Source organism: Enhydra lutris, unplaced genomic scaffold, assembly GCF_002288905.1.
Source record: "Enhydra lutris kenyoni isolate GAN:26980312 unplaced genomic scaffold, ASM228890v2 scaffoldscaffold76, whole genome shotgun sequence".
NCBI lineage: Eukaryota > Metazoa > Chordata > Mammalia > Carnivora > Mustelidae > Enhydra > Enhydra lutris.
Genome location: NW_019154160.1, coordinates 2,450,211 through 2,467,259, shown reverse-complemented (window position 1 = coordinate 2,467,259; position 17,049 = coordinate 2,450,211). Strand labels below are relative to the sequence as shown.

At 42.5% G+C, this 17,049-nt stretch overlaps 1 protein-coding gene across 1 annotated transcript in view; it reads right to left on the bottom strand.

Moving 5' to 3' along the window:
* LOC111160500 (pecanex homolog 2) overlaps positions 1-17,049 on the bottom strand; it is a 275,016-nt gene that overhangs the window by 230,567 nt on the left and 27,400 nt on the right. Inside the window, exons 2-7 of the mRNA XM_022523646.1 lie at positions 16,155-16,360; positions 15,230-15,350; positions 14,495-14,531; positions 6,196-7,494; positions 501-648; positions 218-363 (exon numbers count right to left, since the gene is read on the bottom strand). Of these exons, the coding sequence (XP_022379354.1) occupies positions 218-363; positions 501-648; positions 6,196-7,494; positions 14,495-14,531; positions 15,230-15,350; positions 16,155-16,360 (1,957 nt within the window). The remainder of the gene's footprint in view (positions 1-217; positions 364-500; positions 649-6,195; positions 7,495-14,494; positions 14,532-15,229; positions 15,351-16,154; positions 16,361-17,049) is intronic.

Genomic DNA, 17,049 nt, shown 5'->3' with positions numbered 1-17,049 from the left:
ACATAGCACATTGTTAGCACAGGGATCTGCTATGTGCAAAGGCCCTGAGGCAGGAGGGAGCACACTCTGCTCTAAGAACGTTATTACATGTGAGCCATCAGAGGACTAAGTCTTCCTGTCCCACAGTCTAACGCTGAGCCTAAGGGACCACGTGGGCCTGAGAAAGCCCCCAGCTTGATCCCCTCTTCCTCGTTAGTAAAGAGCTCTAAAGACTTACCATGTTCATCAATGAAGACATGCATAGCATCCACGGACATCTCATCTTGCACAGATGTCTCAGGCCCACTGATGACTTGCAAAACAGAACTATCTTGCTGGGAAGTTACCCGGTAGATTATTTGTCTCTGTCTACTGCCCTGGAAACTTAACATATACAGAAGTTTCAAACACTATTCGAACTCCTCCTCATCCTTAACAAACCATTACAAGCAGCAGCCAGTAAAATGAAGCAGCTGCACGCTTCGCACCACCACGAAGCTAAGTAAGTAAGTTATGCTCACAGGGTCGTGATCTTGGCAGGCTCGGTGAGCACGGGGCTGGTGCTAGTGTGGTCTTGACTTTGCATGTCCGATTTTCCTTGCTTGGAACTGTGTCCATTAGGCTTTTCATTTTCCTGGATTTCCTCCTTTTTCTCATGGGAGCCGTTATCTGAAAAACATTGGTCTGTGTGTGAACATAATATTAAATAAGAAATTAATGAGAAGGCACTTGGAAATAAGTTACCAAAACTGAAACAAGAATAGACAGAAAATCTATATAGCTCCGATGAATTCAGAATGTGTTTCGATCAATTTTAATTTTACTAATTATGAAATACCTAAATATATTTGAAAAACGTAACTGTATAGATGTTGGAGACAAGTTACGTAGACCTCTACAGACAGCATCTACTTTATGTGCAGATTTCGGGATTCCCTTGACATAACTCCAGTGACCACTGGCCTAGCTGGTTGAAAAATCACCACGGACAGCATGGTGTTGCTGTCCACATCAGATGGAAAATCTGATGCTGACAGCATCAGATGGAAAATAAATTTCATAAGCAAACTTGGCTATTTTGGAGCAAGGTCCCATTTACCGCTTTAAAAAATCTTTTATCAATACTTCCTTCTCACTCATTCTCCAGGTCTAGATTTTCAAGGTAAAGGCGGACTCAGTCCCTCCATAAGGTAGACACTCAAGCCCGGCTGACTTTACACGACAAACTTGGCCCCATGGAAGACACAGTGAGGCCGTACTCCTGTTTCTTGCCCTGAGAGTATTTTAAGGTGAATAAGGATGCCAAGAGCAATGGGTACAGATTGGTCATTTGACTTTTTACGATCCTCCTTAAATAACGGACCAAAGTCTTAGCTTGCATCACTGCACAACAGAATCCACCGCTAGGGGTCAGCCCTTCCTTGTCTCAGGATATATACCCCAACAGTCGTGTTTAGGGTTACAATGACCTCCCTATTCCCAAGACCAAAGATCCCAAGAGCTACCTTCCTCCAAGGAAATTGTCTAAAGAACACAAGTGAGTGGTTTGGACCTCATGCCCTTTCAAGACATGCCATTCGAAAAGCCCACCAAGATCCGCCAGGACCCTCAACAAGTAAAATGGCGTTGGCTACCCTGAGGTATGAATCACATCACTATTATATAACGAAATTTTCATCCTCAGACTTTGAGAGAAACATTGCTGGTTTCTATGTGAGTCCTGGAGATAAACATTCCCAGCACATCTGTGAAACTACCACTAGAATTGCTTTGATACAGAAATGTTTGCCTTTCATTTGACAGCTTGTCAAGATAGAAGTTTTCACAGTTTTCAAGAAACACATTTGTGAGAAAGTGCTATCATAACAAGTGGCTTTGGCCAGTGATCATATTGCGTATGTAACTGCAGAAAGCCATCGCAGACCGCCCTCCCCCCTCACACTGCATGTAGCTGGACTCAATTGTCCATGCCTCTTTCTCATATTTTCGTCTCTCCTTCTCTTAAATGGGTACATTACATATGTCAACATATGGACTATTTGTGTTCCTTTTTCCCTTGAAAATAACACATTAACAGGGATTTTCTGCCTATAAAAAATGGTGCACATGAATTGTATGTAATTTAAAACTACAGAAAAGAAAAAATTTTAAATCACTCTGAACCTCACCATGTTGAAAACAGGAGCCGATTTGATACTTAGTACACCAGCCATTTTTTTTTTTTTGGCAAATATACTTTTCTGTTTTATAAAAAATAAGTCATAATATAGATACTTAATTATGTTAAAGTTCAATAGATATTAAATGAGATTAGATATTCTTCTAGATCATCTAAAAATGGTAGTTAGGTAATATTACATTGGTACAGCATAATTTACTGAATTAGACCCCTATTGTTGTAAATTTAGGTTGTTACCATTCTTTCGTACTTTGGATAATCCTTCAAAAAGCATCTCTACCTACATTCGTGATTATTTTCTCAGAAATTCTAGAAGAGATTGAATATGAAATAGGTAGTGGCCAGATGCCCAGCCCAGGAAGCCAACATACGATGTGTTAAGTCAGACTTGTAGGAAGTCAGATCATTATTTTTAGCAAACAGTCCAGGAAGCCAAATAATTACCCCTGTAATAATTGGCGCAAAATGGCCAGGACTTGATTAATTACTGAGAGCTTCCCTGGTTTTTGTCCCTGCTTCCAGCCAAAGAAAACCAAATATGTTCCCATGACCAATCCCAAAGGATGCTCTAATTAGCCTGCTTCTAGCTCCCCAGCCTCCGGTCAGAGCACACCTGAAGCCTCCCCTCTCTCCACTACAAAGCTTTCCCACTCCTCCTCCTGCCTTTGAGTCTCTGCCAAAACATGGGGAATAGTTGCTGACTCCCTTGCCATCGAAAGCTCTGAATAATGTATTGCCTTTGCTTCTTCTCGTTCGAGTGGTCTTGGTTTATTCCCACAGAGTAAAATAAAGGTGTATCAGAACAAAATGAAATGAAAACATGGTTTTAAAGTCTTTTGATAAGAGGGTGGTTTTTCATAGCCTAGAACCTTGATATATACCCAAGACCTGAGGATAATCATAAAGCCCTTTGCGGAGAGGACCAGGGCTAGAAATACAAGAACACCATAGAGAGAACTGAGAAATCATGTATATTACAATCGTGTAAGGGTCAAGCATTATTTCACTATCAAGCAGGGGAAAGATGAGGACATATCACGTAGGCTGCTGATATCACTCAACACTGTCATGTTGTTTTAGAAACACATTCTGAAATTGGGTTTTTAGATTACAACACAGAGCAAGTTATTATGTAGAGAACGAGGAGCAGGGAGATATTATCGATCTCAAAGACACAAGGCACCACGGAAATAGCATTTAATTTGCCACCTTTCATTCTTGCCTTCCAGCAACTGAAAGACTTACGTCCTTCTCTTTCATCCTTTAATTAAAAGCCTCTGTCCTTTCCCGGAGGAGGCACATAATCCAGCCAGTTCCTCCCTCCCTGCTGTACCTGCAGACTCCGGACAATCAAGCCTGTTCTTTCCATAGAAAACCTTGTAGCATCCCTAATTTCTTTGCACACCCCTCAATTTCCAATTTTATACTGTTTGGACTAAGTGTGGTTGGCTGAAAAATTCAAGAAGAGCAGGAACTTGAGTAGACAAATCCAATAAATCTTACATATGGCCTGAGGGGAAATTCTGAATAAAAGGCTGAAATTGATCAAGGAGCAGGACTTTTCACTTACTTTCCTGATTGGGTCCTCACAGCACATCTGTAACATATCCTTATTCCTGCTTTACTGAAGAAATTGTGACTCAGATGGATTTAGTAAGTTGCCCAACCTCACCCAGCTGGTGCGGCCAAACCAAAACCTGGCCCTGGGCTCGGAGCTGTTGCAGCCTGTGCTCTGTCCACCATACACACTGTGTCCTGGGCAGATGTACGTACGGGTCAGCGCTGTCCAATACGGCAGCCAGCGGCCACGAGGGGCTAATTAAATTCAATACCATTAAAAATTCAGTTGCTCAGCTGCACAATACCCATTTCAAGTTTTTAACAGCTGCCTCTGGCTACTGGCTACTGTACTGGACAAGCAGATAGGGGGCTATTTCCATCACTGCAGAAAGTTCCATCGGACGGTGCTAATCTAGATGCATGAATATTTATATAAGACAGATGAAGGCCTATTTCCTGTATCAGAAAGATTTTTTGTCTCCCAGTAACCAATGCTTTCTTACACTGCCCGGGCTTGTTAAAATATTTATCTAAATTTTTCCTGTTCTTCTTACTCTATATTGAAAACCTTAGATATATAGACATAGTAAAACAAAGAATACATTCACTTTACATAAGTTAAATACCCAGACTTAATGTGTTTTTAAGCAAAGGTGGGCCAATTAGCAAGCACAGGAATCTTTTCGGCAGAGCACCGGAGAAGCCAAAGAAACAAGCAAATTGCTGGTCAGTGTCAGCATGGAGGCAGAGGGGCCTCTGGCTGTCCCAGAGAGCAGGGAACAGCCAGGGGCAAAAGGACAATCCTAGTACGAAGGGCTAAGAGCTACAGCAAATGAAAGGAGCTGCCAGTGCAGATATAGCTACCAACACCCAATCTTACCAGAGACACTATTTTACCAGACACATAAGCAGAACTGTACTCAAAAATCACAGGAAAGTGGACATTTATGATGTGGGACACAGAGGTAGAAGAAAATTATTAAATTTCCTTACCCACTGACAAGCCCTTAAAACAGGCAGAGTGACATTCCTCTGGGACTCAACTACTCCTACCTTAACACTTCGCTAAGGGCAAAGGGCGATCCTAGCCTGACCGACTCCTACCCCCTACCAGGATCCTGAAGTCTACTCTAACAACTCCTTTGGAAACTTTATCGCTAAACCCTCCAAGATTCATGTTGACAATCATTCCCAAGCATATGGCCCACTGATATACATCTATAGGATCTCAGGAAAAGGTTTTATTACTGGTAAGAATAACCTTTTTCCCAACAATAGCTAGCCCCTCGAGGTCCTGGAAACCTTGCTTCCAGAATTCCTCAGATACCTACGCCATCCCTAACCTTACCCTCCCCAACTTGCAAGTATGTAATGGACCACCCCTCACAGCCCTGGACAGCAGCTCTTCCTGCCCACGGGTCCTGTCCCCGTGCTTTAATAAACCACCCTTTTGCACCAAAGATGTCTCATGAATTCTTTCTTGGTCATCAGCTCTGGACCTCACCCCACCGAACCTCACCTACATTCTGAGACTTCATTATTCAAAGTTAAAAGATCTTGTAAAAACTCTAGTCCAGTAACACCCTTTTGCCACTGAGGCTGTTGAATCCAGGGATACTAAGCAACCTGAAAAGAAATGAATCTGACATTCATCAAGGAAGTAGAGTCTGTGGGAGCACTGGCTCTGGGTCAGGATTGCTTGGGATCAAAGCTCAGCTCTGGTACTTCAGACTTCCTAGACTCACTGGGGGGGAAGTTAGTGAAACTCTCTGAGCTTCATCTGCAAAAGAGAAATAATAGTACCATAATGTAAGGTTCTACGAAGAGAAATGAGTTAAGACGAAAGTAGCTGCATAATTCACTGTTCAAACTGGGAACGCCTCTGAAGGTGAAAGGCGGTGCTGCTGCTAATTGTGGTGGCAAAATGGGATACATGAGGACCCTCAGGGGCTAACCACAACATACAGTCATTCCTGTTAATACACGTGAAGCACTCAGGACAGTGCCTGGCGTACACTGAGGGCTGCGTGTTTGTTATAACTATGTTGACAAGTCGGGATAATTGCGAAGTTCTGCGTACAAGGATCTTAAAATGGAACTCAACAGGAAAGTGGGTTCAGCTCACAGAACTGCGCTCTACAATCAGCTCTCCCAGCATGCATCTGCTCCATAAAGGGAGAGAACTCTCCTGTGAGTTCTTGTCACGGTGATAAAATATAATTGCTCATTTCCTTGGAAATAAATATTGTTGCCTTCTAGGGAAGCCAAACATTCATTACTCTGCCTTAAACTTCCTGCTAGAGTAAGCCAGTGTTAATACATGCTCAACCCACAGCTTCGTATTGGCCCATCTGGCAATTACCAATAATATCACCAAGCAGCAATGACCCGATACTTGCAAAACGAAATCACAGAAGCTCATGGAGTAGGGATCGCCTTCTCTGTGTCATCAGGACCGAGCTGATGTGGAACCGTACCTCCGACAAGCCCACTGTCTTGGTTCTGCTCTCCTGGGCCATTCCTTTGGCCAGACGCCGTCAGCTTGGAAGTATTGATTGATTCTAACAGGGAGACAAATTCCAGGAAGTTGGATTCATTCGGTATCTGTCCTTCCTTAGCCTCTAGGTCAGATTTGGAAGTTGGCATTGTCTTTTCTTTATCGTTGATCACTTCTGTGGAACTTTTGCTCAGGAAGACATCTGTCCCACTGTCCACACTGAGAACCCGGGTGTGTCTCTTTTCATGGCTAGTTTTACAAGATGATGGGTCAAGGTTAGCCTGGCCTTCCTCTGCCCCCTCGGACGCGGGGACCTCGTGAGGTGCGAAGAGGGGGGTTGTTTCACAGCAGTCTCCCGGGGAAGGACTGCCATCCTTGGTGGCATTTCCGCCCTCCCCGGATTCATAGCCAGAACACTGATTGGATGACGCCTCCACCATCAGTCTCTCTGGGGTCCTGTCACTGCCTTTGCTTTCAGAACACTTAGCACTTCCTCCCCCGTCCTCGGAGAGCTCCAAGGTGATGACAGGAATTCTCATCTGCTCCGTGTTGGGAGGACTGGCCACCCCTGGGGTGGCCGGCTCTGCATCAGACTTCAAACTGGCTCCCTCGGTGCCGATCACTTTCAGGTGGAGTGAGCTCTCCAGGTCCGTCATGGAGTTCGGGGTGCTGCTCATGGTGATGACGATTTTAATGGGTTCATGCAGACTCAGTGAGTCTCCAGGTTGAGAAGTATCAATAAGAGTGACAGCTACCTCGGTGTCCGAGCAGTCCGCTTCCTGAGTCCGGGGAGGGTCCCCATGCCTGGTGGCATCCGGTGGCTGGCGTGCAGCTCTGGCGATCACCGTGTCGCACCGGGGGCAGCTGCTGCTCAGGCTGTCTGCAGGTGACTGGCTTTGCAACTGTTCCCGTAAGGAGCCCTGGGCATAAATCCCAGGTTCCAGACTCAGGACTGAATTCTCACTGCCCCATGGCTGGAAGGAAACATCGGTTTCTAGTAAGTCGTACTGAGACAAGGACAGGTGTGGCAACTTCTTCAAGGCTTCCTTCTCCACTAAGCCGCCCTCGGATCTGTGGCGAAAAGGGGGCTGCCCCCTGCCTCCTCTCTCCTTCCCTTTATCACTGACTCGAGTTTCCGCCACGGCTGGCCTCCTGGGTCCTGCAGGCGTGGTCACAGGGTCTGGTCCGCGTTCTTCAGAAACAGGCGAGCTTTCCCGGTTAATGCCAGGTGAGGTAGAGGACACTGGTGCCACCACGTGGTCTTCGGAGAGAATGACACCTGAAACGAACAGCAGAGCTTTCTGAGCGGCGGAGCTGGGTGACTAATGTCCCTGCACAAGGCCTCCTGATAAGGAAGCTAAGAGCCGCGCAGGCAACCAGTGTGACTGCATGCTTATTTTTAAAATATCACCTCCACTGTGAAATTGCTCTTAAAATCTCTGCATTTAAAGTAATAATTCAGGCTTTTAGATTTTGCTCTTTTGTACCCTTGGGAGGCAGACCGGTGTCAACACCGTGTTTGGGACTCCCTATCGGAGGGATCCTGGCTCTGCTATTTACTGGCCATGTTACCTTGGGCAAATCACCCAATCCCTCTAAACCAAGATCCTCAACTGCGGAGCTACTGACATTTGGACCAGAGGAATCTTTGCCGTGGGGCTGTCGCACGCATTGCAGGAAGGCCGGCAGCGACCTGGCTTCTACCTGCTTGGTACCAGTCGCAGCTCTGTCCTCAATCACGACTGTGGGAAATGCCTTCGGAAATCATCAAACATTCCCTAGGAAGAAACCTTCCCCCTGCTCTGACTTTCAACCTCCTATCGGTAAAAAAGGAATAATTATCCCAACCTCTTAAGGCTGCCACAAGGATCTATAAGGAAAGACATGGGAAGCGCCAGGCCAAGGGCTTAGCCATGGGCTTGCTGGGGCCTTGATTTGAGGAAAATAATAACCTTACATTTCCGATGTGACTCACATATTTTCACAATATTTCTAAATAGTATCTGCAACAATACATACTTATGATGGTGGCCGAAAGTGAACTCTGTCCTCCCAGCTTCCCTGTATCTGTTAATGACCCTATCATTCATTCTCTAAGTCTCTTAAGCTTGAAATCATGGGATAATCTTTTGGATGTTCTTTCTTGCCTGGCTTTATGGTCATTCAATTAATAAATACCCTCAATTTTCCTTCCCTTCTATCATGAGGACTATTCTCTGGAGGCCCAAGGAGGCCCAGAGCGGGCAGGAATAATACTTACGCTCCTCTGCTTCCAGGCGCACGTTGGTAGAAAGAATTGAGCACAAACTCTGGGCATAGCTCTCCCAGCTGGAATGTTCTTTCTCCTCGTCACTGAAGGCTCCACTCAAGGCTTTTCTCATATCTGTCCTTCAACATATAACCTCCCCTGATCACCTAAACCACAAATAATCTTTCTTCCAAACTCCTTAAGCAATTATTGTCTATAGAACTAAACTTTACTTACCATAGACTTTTTAAACTATAAAACTATAGTTTTTATACTATAAAACTATAGTTTTTAAACTATAAAACTATAAACTTAAACTATAGCTTAATTTTATACATTAAAATTATCTTCATAACTGGATCGTACAGAGTTCTAGAAGAACAACCATAGTTCATATTCACTGAATCCTCCAAAGAAACCAGTCTATTATCATATCCACACTCAAGAATGTTAGCTAATGATAACAGTGAAGATTATTTCACTTTGTAGCAACCTTACGCAGGTTATCCTACTACACAGAGTAGACACCTTTTCATGGAAATAGAAGAAAAAAACTTGTCCAAGTTCACCAGCTACTGATGGAGCTGAGACTAGAGCCCAGAACCTCTGAGTCCTGATCTGACCCTCCTTTACTCCTTCACATGGCCTCTGTGTGTGTGTGTGTGTGTGTGTGTGTGTGTGTGTGTGTGTGTGTATGCCTCCTTTACTTTGCTATTCAGATCTCAACCTGAATACTGTCTCATCAAAGAGGCTTTCCTTGACTGCCCAACATCGAGTGCATTTGTTGAAAATACTGCATGACAAATCCAAACCACCAGGCAGGGCCTCAGGAACAAAGTGTTGGGTTGTGTCTATAGAACACATTCATAATGGATTTTCATTGCCTCATTACCTCCCACACTACACAACTGAGATTGTACAGATTAATAAGCCAAGACATCTCCTGACATACAAGATGAGATGAAAGATCACCCCAGGTTTTAAAACAAATAAGGATTTAATGCAAAGACCCCGTGATGGGAACTCACTTGACATGTTTAAGGAAGAGAGAGAAAGTACATGGAGCTGGAGTAGAAAAAGCAAAGGGTGAATGAGACTCACAAGAGAGATCAGCAAGGCCGGCAGGGTCCACGTATAAGCCGAAGTGTGCAGCTTGGATTTTATGCTAAGAATAATATGAACCTGGATGCCTGGGTGGCTCAGTGGGTTAAGCCTCTGCCTTCGGCTCATGTCATGATCTCAGGGTCCTGGGATCGAGCCCCGCATTGGGCTCTCTGCTCAGCGGGGAGCCTGCTTCCCCAACCCCCTGCCTGCCTCTCTGCCTACTTGTGATCTCTATATGTCAAATAAATAAATAAAATCTTAAAAAAAAAAAAAAAGAATAATGTGAACCCAGCAGAGGTTTTTCAAAGGGGCACATGATCTGAACTAGGTTGTTAAATAGAACCCTGTATGAGGGACAGACTGTGCAGAAGTACGAGAAAATTTGAAGAAGAGAAGAGTACTACAAGACCTTCATAAAGGAAAAAAAAAAAATGGAGGAGAAAGACCAGGGAAGAGGCTGTTGCAGGTGATGAATAATGGTGTTTTGGACTAGGGCAGTGGGGGTGGACATGGAGAGAAACAGATAAATTTGAAATATGTTTTGGAGTAAAATTGACAAGACTTGTCGATAGATTAAAGCTACAAGTAGCGAGGGAAAGACAAACCAAGGAACACCCCTTGATTCTAAAGCTTTGATAATGGGATTGGTGATGGGACTGTGTATCGAAAAGGAGAACACCAGAGGAAGTACAGATTTAGAGACAGCAATTGGGAGATCAAGTGGTGATCCATTAATATAATCATTACACAACGCATCCTGGAGGAAATAGGTATAAGCAGCCAGCTGCGTGAGACTGAGGTCCAGACAGAGCTCAAAACTGGAAAAGCAGATTTACTCACCATCATCACATAGATGGGATTTAAAGCTAGATATAAGATCACCAAAGGAGACCGGGCATCTGGAGAAGAGAAAGAGGTCCAAGACCAAGACCAAGGATACTCCAGCCTTTACATGTGAAACAACAGAGGAGGATCAATCAGAGGTCACTGACAGGGAAGCCAATCAGGAAAATTTGAAAAGCCAAGAGAAGATAGTTGGTCAACTACACCTTAGTGCATATACATGAATAAAGTCATAGTGTGGCCATAAGTGGGTCTTTTGTGAATGCATTAGCATGTCATACCTCAATACCCTACGTAAAAATGGCCATAATGAATTTCCTACCTGGAAAACCAAGAAAAACAGTTGGCCTAAAATGACCACTGAGATATCGCTTAGCAATGAAATCCAACCAGATATAGTCATTTGTTTTCTATCCTTAACACTTGAACTGTAAAAACATACCACATTACTAAGCAATATGTGTCAAGAAAGACACTATAACAAAACTATATGATTATGTCACTAGACGCAGAAAACCCTCTGACAAAATCCAGTACCCTCTCATGACAAAAACATTCAACAACCTGAGATGGAAAAGAACTTCCTCAACCTGATACAGGCTAAATACTCGAAACTAACATCATATGTAATGGTAAAAGACTGAATGTTTATCCCATAAGATAAGAAATAGGCAATGATGTCCACTCTCACAACACCCAATAAACATTGTACTGGAAATTGTACACAGGGCAATTAGTCAAGAAAAATAAATACAAGGCAACTAGATTGGAAAGGGAAAAGCCAAAGATTTCTATTAACAGGTGATATCACTCTGTCCATAGGAAATCCTAAGGAATCCACTAAAAAACTTAGAACTAATAAACATTCAGGAAGTTTGTACAATATAAAAATCAGTGTGCAAAAATCAATTCAATTTCCATACACTAGTGATAGACAAGCTAAAACAAAATTAAGAAAACAATCCCAGTTATAACAGCATCTAAAAAAATACTTGGGAATAAATTTAACAAGAGGACAAAATTTGTGCACTGAAGACTACAAAATATTGTCAAAAGAATTCAAAGTTCCAAATAAATGGAAAGACATCCCAAATCCATGGACTGGAAAATGTACTGCTGTTAAGATGCCAATTCTTCAAATTTTTCTAAAGGTTTAATACAGTCTTTATAATATCCCAGATGGTTTTGTTTTTTTTTTTAAGAAATTGATGTTCACATGGCAATGTACAAGACCCAGGATAGCCAAAATGCGTTAGAGGAGTCACAGTTCCCGATTTTAAAACTTATTATATAGCAACGGCAATCAAGATGGTACGATGATGGCATAATCGTAGATATATAGACCAAAAGAACAGAACTGAAAGTCCAAAAATAAACTGTTATTGTCATTATGGTCAATTGATTTTCAATAGGGTGCCAGGACAAGTTTAATGGCGGGGAGGAGGGAAATAGTCTGTTCAGTAAATGATCCTAAGACAACTGATAAACTTTATGCGAAAGAAATAAGTCAAACCCCAACCTCACATCATACACAAAAATTAACTCAAAATGAATCATAGACCTGACCAAAAGAATTAACCCTATAAAACTCTTAAAATAAAACATAGGAATAAATCTTTAAGGCCTCAGATTCAGCAACGGTTTCTTATATATGACATCAAAAGCCCAAGCAACAACAATAACAAAAAACAATAAAGTGGACTTCATGAAAACTAAAAACTTTTGTAATTTAAAGGACCCCAGTAAGAAAGTTACAAGAAAACCCAGAGTGGGGAAAATATTTGCAAATATATCTGACGAGGGACTTGTATCTAAAATATATAAAGAACTCTTACAATTCTCCAATAAAAAGACAACCTGATTAAAAACGGGGCAAAAGACTTGAATAGGTATTTCTCTAAAGATAATGATGATCATGGAACATCAATGTCATTAGTCATTAGAAAAATGACTAATTTCATGCAAATCAGTGGCTCCTGGGTGGCTCAGTTGATTAAGCATCTACCTTTGGCTCGGGTCATGATCCTAGGGTCCTGGGATCGAGCCCCCCATTGGGCTCTCTGCTCAGCGGGGAGCCTGTTTCTCCTCTCCCTCTGCCTGCCTCTCTGCCTACTTGTGCTCTCTTTCTCTGTCAAAGAAATAAAAATAAAATCTTTTAGAAATAATAATAGTAATTTCAAACAAATCAAAGCCACAGTGAGATACCATTTCATACCCACTAGAATGGTTATATTTGAAGACACAGTCAATAACAAGTAGCATCAAAAACATGGAGAAATTGTAAACTTCATGTATGGATGATGGGCATGTAAAAGGGCACACCTGCTTTCTAAAACAGTCTGGTAGATCCCCAAATGGTGAAACACAGTTTCTACATGATCTAGCAATGCCATTCTTAGGTATATATCTAAGAAAATGAAAATACACATCCGCACAATATCTCGTACAATGAATGTTCAGTGAAGCATTACTTATAATAGCAAAAACACTGCGGAGGACTCCAAGTTCATCCACTGATGAACAGATAAATAAAACACGGTATAGCCCTTTAATGGGATATTATTTGGCAATAAAGTGAAATGAAGCACTGATGCAAGCTACAACACAGATAAACCTTGAAAACATTATGCTAATTGAGGGGAGCCAGTCACAAGGATCACACATTATATGAAATGTCCAGAATGGGTAAACCCATAGAGACAGAAAATCCAATAGTGGTTGCCTGGGGCTGGAGAAGATGGGGAGATTGAGGAGAATGCTAAGCAGTCTGGGATTTCTTTTTAAGGTAACGGAAATATTCTGAAATTGACTACGTGAGGGATATACAACTCTGTGAATATACTAAAAGCCATTGAGTTACAATCTTTGAATGAGTGAACGGTGTGGCATCTGTGTTATAACTCAAGAGACCTATTTAAAAAAGAATGCCATTGTGCCTATTACAAGATTGGCCTAAGGAAAAGAAAATTGCTCTCACGCAGTGTTGTTGAGAAAACATTGGACTTAGCAGCCAGTGGTGGCTCTAAATGTCACCCGTACAGTTGACTCGGTATGACTCAGAATGAAATGAAACATGCAAAGTCTCTACTGTAATTCCTAGCACAAGGAAGGAAAGAAGGGATTGTTTCAGTTGGAACGGTGGAGTCAAAAGCCCAGAACAGACAGTGAAAGGATGCAGAGTAATGCTGTTAATAGCTTGAGCTGGAGTAAGTAGTGTAATATGACAAAACAATGCGAGTGTGTGTGTGTGTGTGTGTGTGTGTGTGTGTGTAAATGGACATAAAATAACATTGTTATGGAACTTTGTGTGTAAATAACATATCTGAAACCTAACTAAAGCTCACTTCTTCTTTTGGTAGTAGTAATATAGAAAAAAGAACTTGAACAATCCTTTACACATGATCGTGGAACGCTGAGTGATGACAAAAGGAACTTCATTTAAGTTTTCAGATCCAAGTGCTAATTTCAGCTGTTTTCCTGAAGATAAAATTTTATGCTACTTTCAAAACTTAGAGCATAAATTTCTCTTAGTAGGACTGCTAGAAGAAAATAAAAATGCAGAGAATGGACCTCTAAACACCTCTAAACATTCTTTTCTGAGTCTTCTGAAGGCAATCGAAAGATAATAAAATGAAATCTCTGTGAAAAAGGAAAATAAAAATCTCGGGGCTTAAAAGAAAATTTCCAGAAACAAAATTTGTATCTTGAAGGAAATGCAGTATACAAATGCAATAACATTTCTTCTGTCATTTTTCAAGGTAAGTGCCATGATAAAAAGTCTACGTCAATAGTAAATTAATTCTACTTTTTATCTGCTATTCTGGGCCATATGAAATAAGCACACACTGGAGAAAGGACAATAACAGAGGATCAGAAAAAACATTATAATCGAAAAGTAGACGTGATGTGAGAAGTAATTATAGTTAAGAGTGGAAGAAATGAAGTTGAAATACAACCATGCAGTCTTAGGTATGGTTCTTATTTTAAATTAATTCCCTGACATTCTGTTTTCCAGAAGTTCTTTTTCACATCACTGAAGATAATGCTGTGATCTATTATTAAATGGTGACAATAAACACTCTACCTTGGAGATCTTCCACTGTTTCCTGCGCCGGCAACTCCTAAACAAATGAAAAAACAAAAATCAATAGGAGATGCAGCTCAGTGCCCATTTCCAGGCAGTCAGCAGACACAGAGCGGCAGTGGCTGGTTTTCCAAACGGCAAATGGGAAAGAGACGATACAGTGTCCTCTCTGCATCATCTTCTCATCAGATGGAGAGCAAAAGCGAATACAAAATATAGGTAAGTGCAGCTCTCTCAACAAGACCACTGCACTGTGATAAAAGGTGTTTGATAATTAAGGAGGTAAAAAGGAGAGAGAAGAATGTACTACTCTGTATGATGCGAATAAAGCCCTGTAAGGTTCATCCAGAGCAAAGGGGTTTATTGACTTCCCGAGAGACAGGTGCGATTTACTGCAGAGTGGCACAGCTGATCACAGGGGAAGACAGCGAAAGACAGGCAGGAGAGGGAGAAAGAAGTCAAGGTCGGCTGATAGGCTTTTCGGGACAGAGCCACAGGCCTGGCAGTGGAGGGCAGCCAGCAGACCAGCCCAGGTGTGGTGTGTCCACACCTGCTGGGTGTTCATCTCATGGCCAAGGGCTCCCCTGAGGTCACTTCTGCACTCTGAGACGTGGCACACTACCAGCACGAGGGCAGTATCCACAACTAGAATCGCTACCTTTGCACATTCCCATTCTAGGCAGGATCAACACTGCGCGACAAGAACAGCAAGAAACAGAAAAAACACACACTGACCAGTGGCCCAGAGGAGTGATGAGAGTTTATGTTTTGGCCCCTGGAGCTGCAGCGGAGCGGAGGCGTGGAGAGGCTGGGAGGAGCTTCCTCCTTTTTGCCGTTGTTAATCTGCCTGTTATTGCTAAAGCACAGAGAAGCAGAGCAGTGAGGTTATCAAAGTGAACTCGGACTTTGTATTGTCCCAAACCAACTCCTTTCCCTAGATTCTATTTTGTAATATTCACTGTTTGCAAATGCTGGTTGTAAGGGAGAATAACGAATCTTCTTTTAAAGTAAGACACACATGGGGCGCCTGGGTGGCTCGGTGGGTTAAAGCCTCTGCCTTCGGCTCGGGTCATGATCCCAGGGTCCTGGGATCGAGCCCCGCATCGGGCTCTCTGCTCGGTGGGGAGCCTGCTTCCTCCTCTCTCTCTGCCTGCCTCTCTGCCTGCTTGTGATCTCTGTCTGTCAAATAAATAAATAAATAATCTTTAAAACATAAATAAATGAGACGCACTTTCTACAGGAGCTGTCAGAAATAAGGGCACGAGGACTGACAATGACATTCAAGAATCACTTGATCTTTCCGCTCTGGACAGTGCATCACTTCAATATTAACAAACACAGATGTTCTCTTTGAAACTCCTCTGGCATGCACTAAGCACTTAGATGACAAGATAAAAATGCTGGAGTAAAATATTTTGCTGCGTTAAGCCTAATGCGAGTGAATTCCAGAGCACGGTATAAGGTCACATTAATAGTTAAACCATCTTGTTATCAGTATCAATTTTATGCTTAAGTGTATGCTCCAAGAGAAGGAAAGTGTACATATTTGTGTCTGTCCATATTGGTGTATTTTTACAAACAACTGATAAATGAAAAAAAAAATTTTAACCAAAACTAAAATATTTAAATGATTGAACCAACACATGAATAGAAAGGTTACCTTGGAATTTTGGCATGGGTTATATGTTCCTTGTTGGCCTCTTTGTCTTTATTTGGCTTTTCTTTCTTTCTAGAGGGCTTCTGCTGAATTACTTCTCCTTTATCGAACATGAGGTGTAGGCGGTAACTGACCAGTTTGATGACTGTGAAGAATACAGTCACTGAACTGCAGTAAAAAAACGCAGTGATAGCATTTGGAGGAAAAGCCTAAAGAAGAGAAAAGAAAGAAAAAATTCATTCGTTTGCAGGGTGCTCTTTTGTTTTAAATCTGAAGGCCCTGTCAGACTATTCACTGAATACAAACTGGGCAAGATTTCGAATTTTATTGGCTTTATAAGTTTTCCTGGTTGTGATGCCCCGAGGAGAAGGAACTGCTATCTTTTTAGGTTCTTAAAAAAATCTTTGTTTCTCAGGTTCTGGTACTAGTTGTGTGGATGCCCAACATCTCGTTCGCAGGCAGGAGCCCCACAGAAAAAAAGGTGTTTTACACTCAGCCTTCGCATGTCTTGTGAGTTCTTTCCCGAGCCTGGTCTGGCTTTCCTGCACGTCTGCTTGTAGCAAAGCCTGAAGAAAGGCCTTTGAGATGTTGTTTCCTTCAACAAAGCACAAAAAGCCTTGTTGAGAACGGAGGGAAGAAGGAAGGAGAAAGGTTAATGTAATGTCTCCCTTCCCCCCTTCCTTTCTCTCTTCCCTCCTTCCTTCCTTCCTCCCTCCCTTCGTCCCTCCTTTCCTTTTCTGCTCTCCTGTAGGCTAACACTATCAGGACATGTATTTCCCTAGTGGTTTAATGCAGCCAAGGAGCCACAAAATGGCACACGGGGGGCGCCTGGGTGGCTCAGTGGGTTAGAGCCTCTGCCTTCGACTCGGGTCATGATCCCAGGGTCCTGGAATCGAGC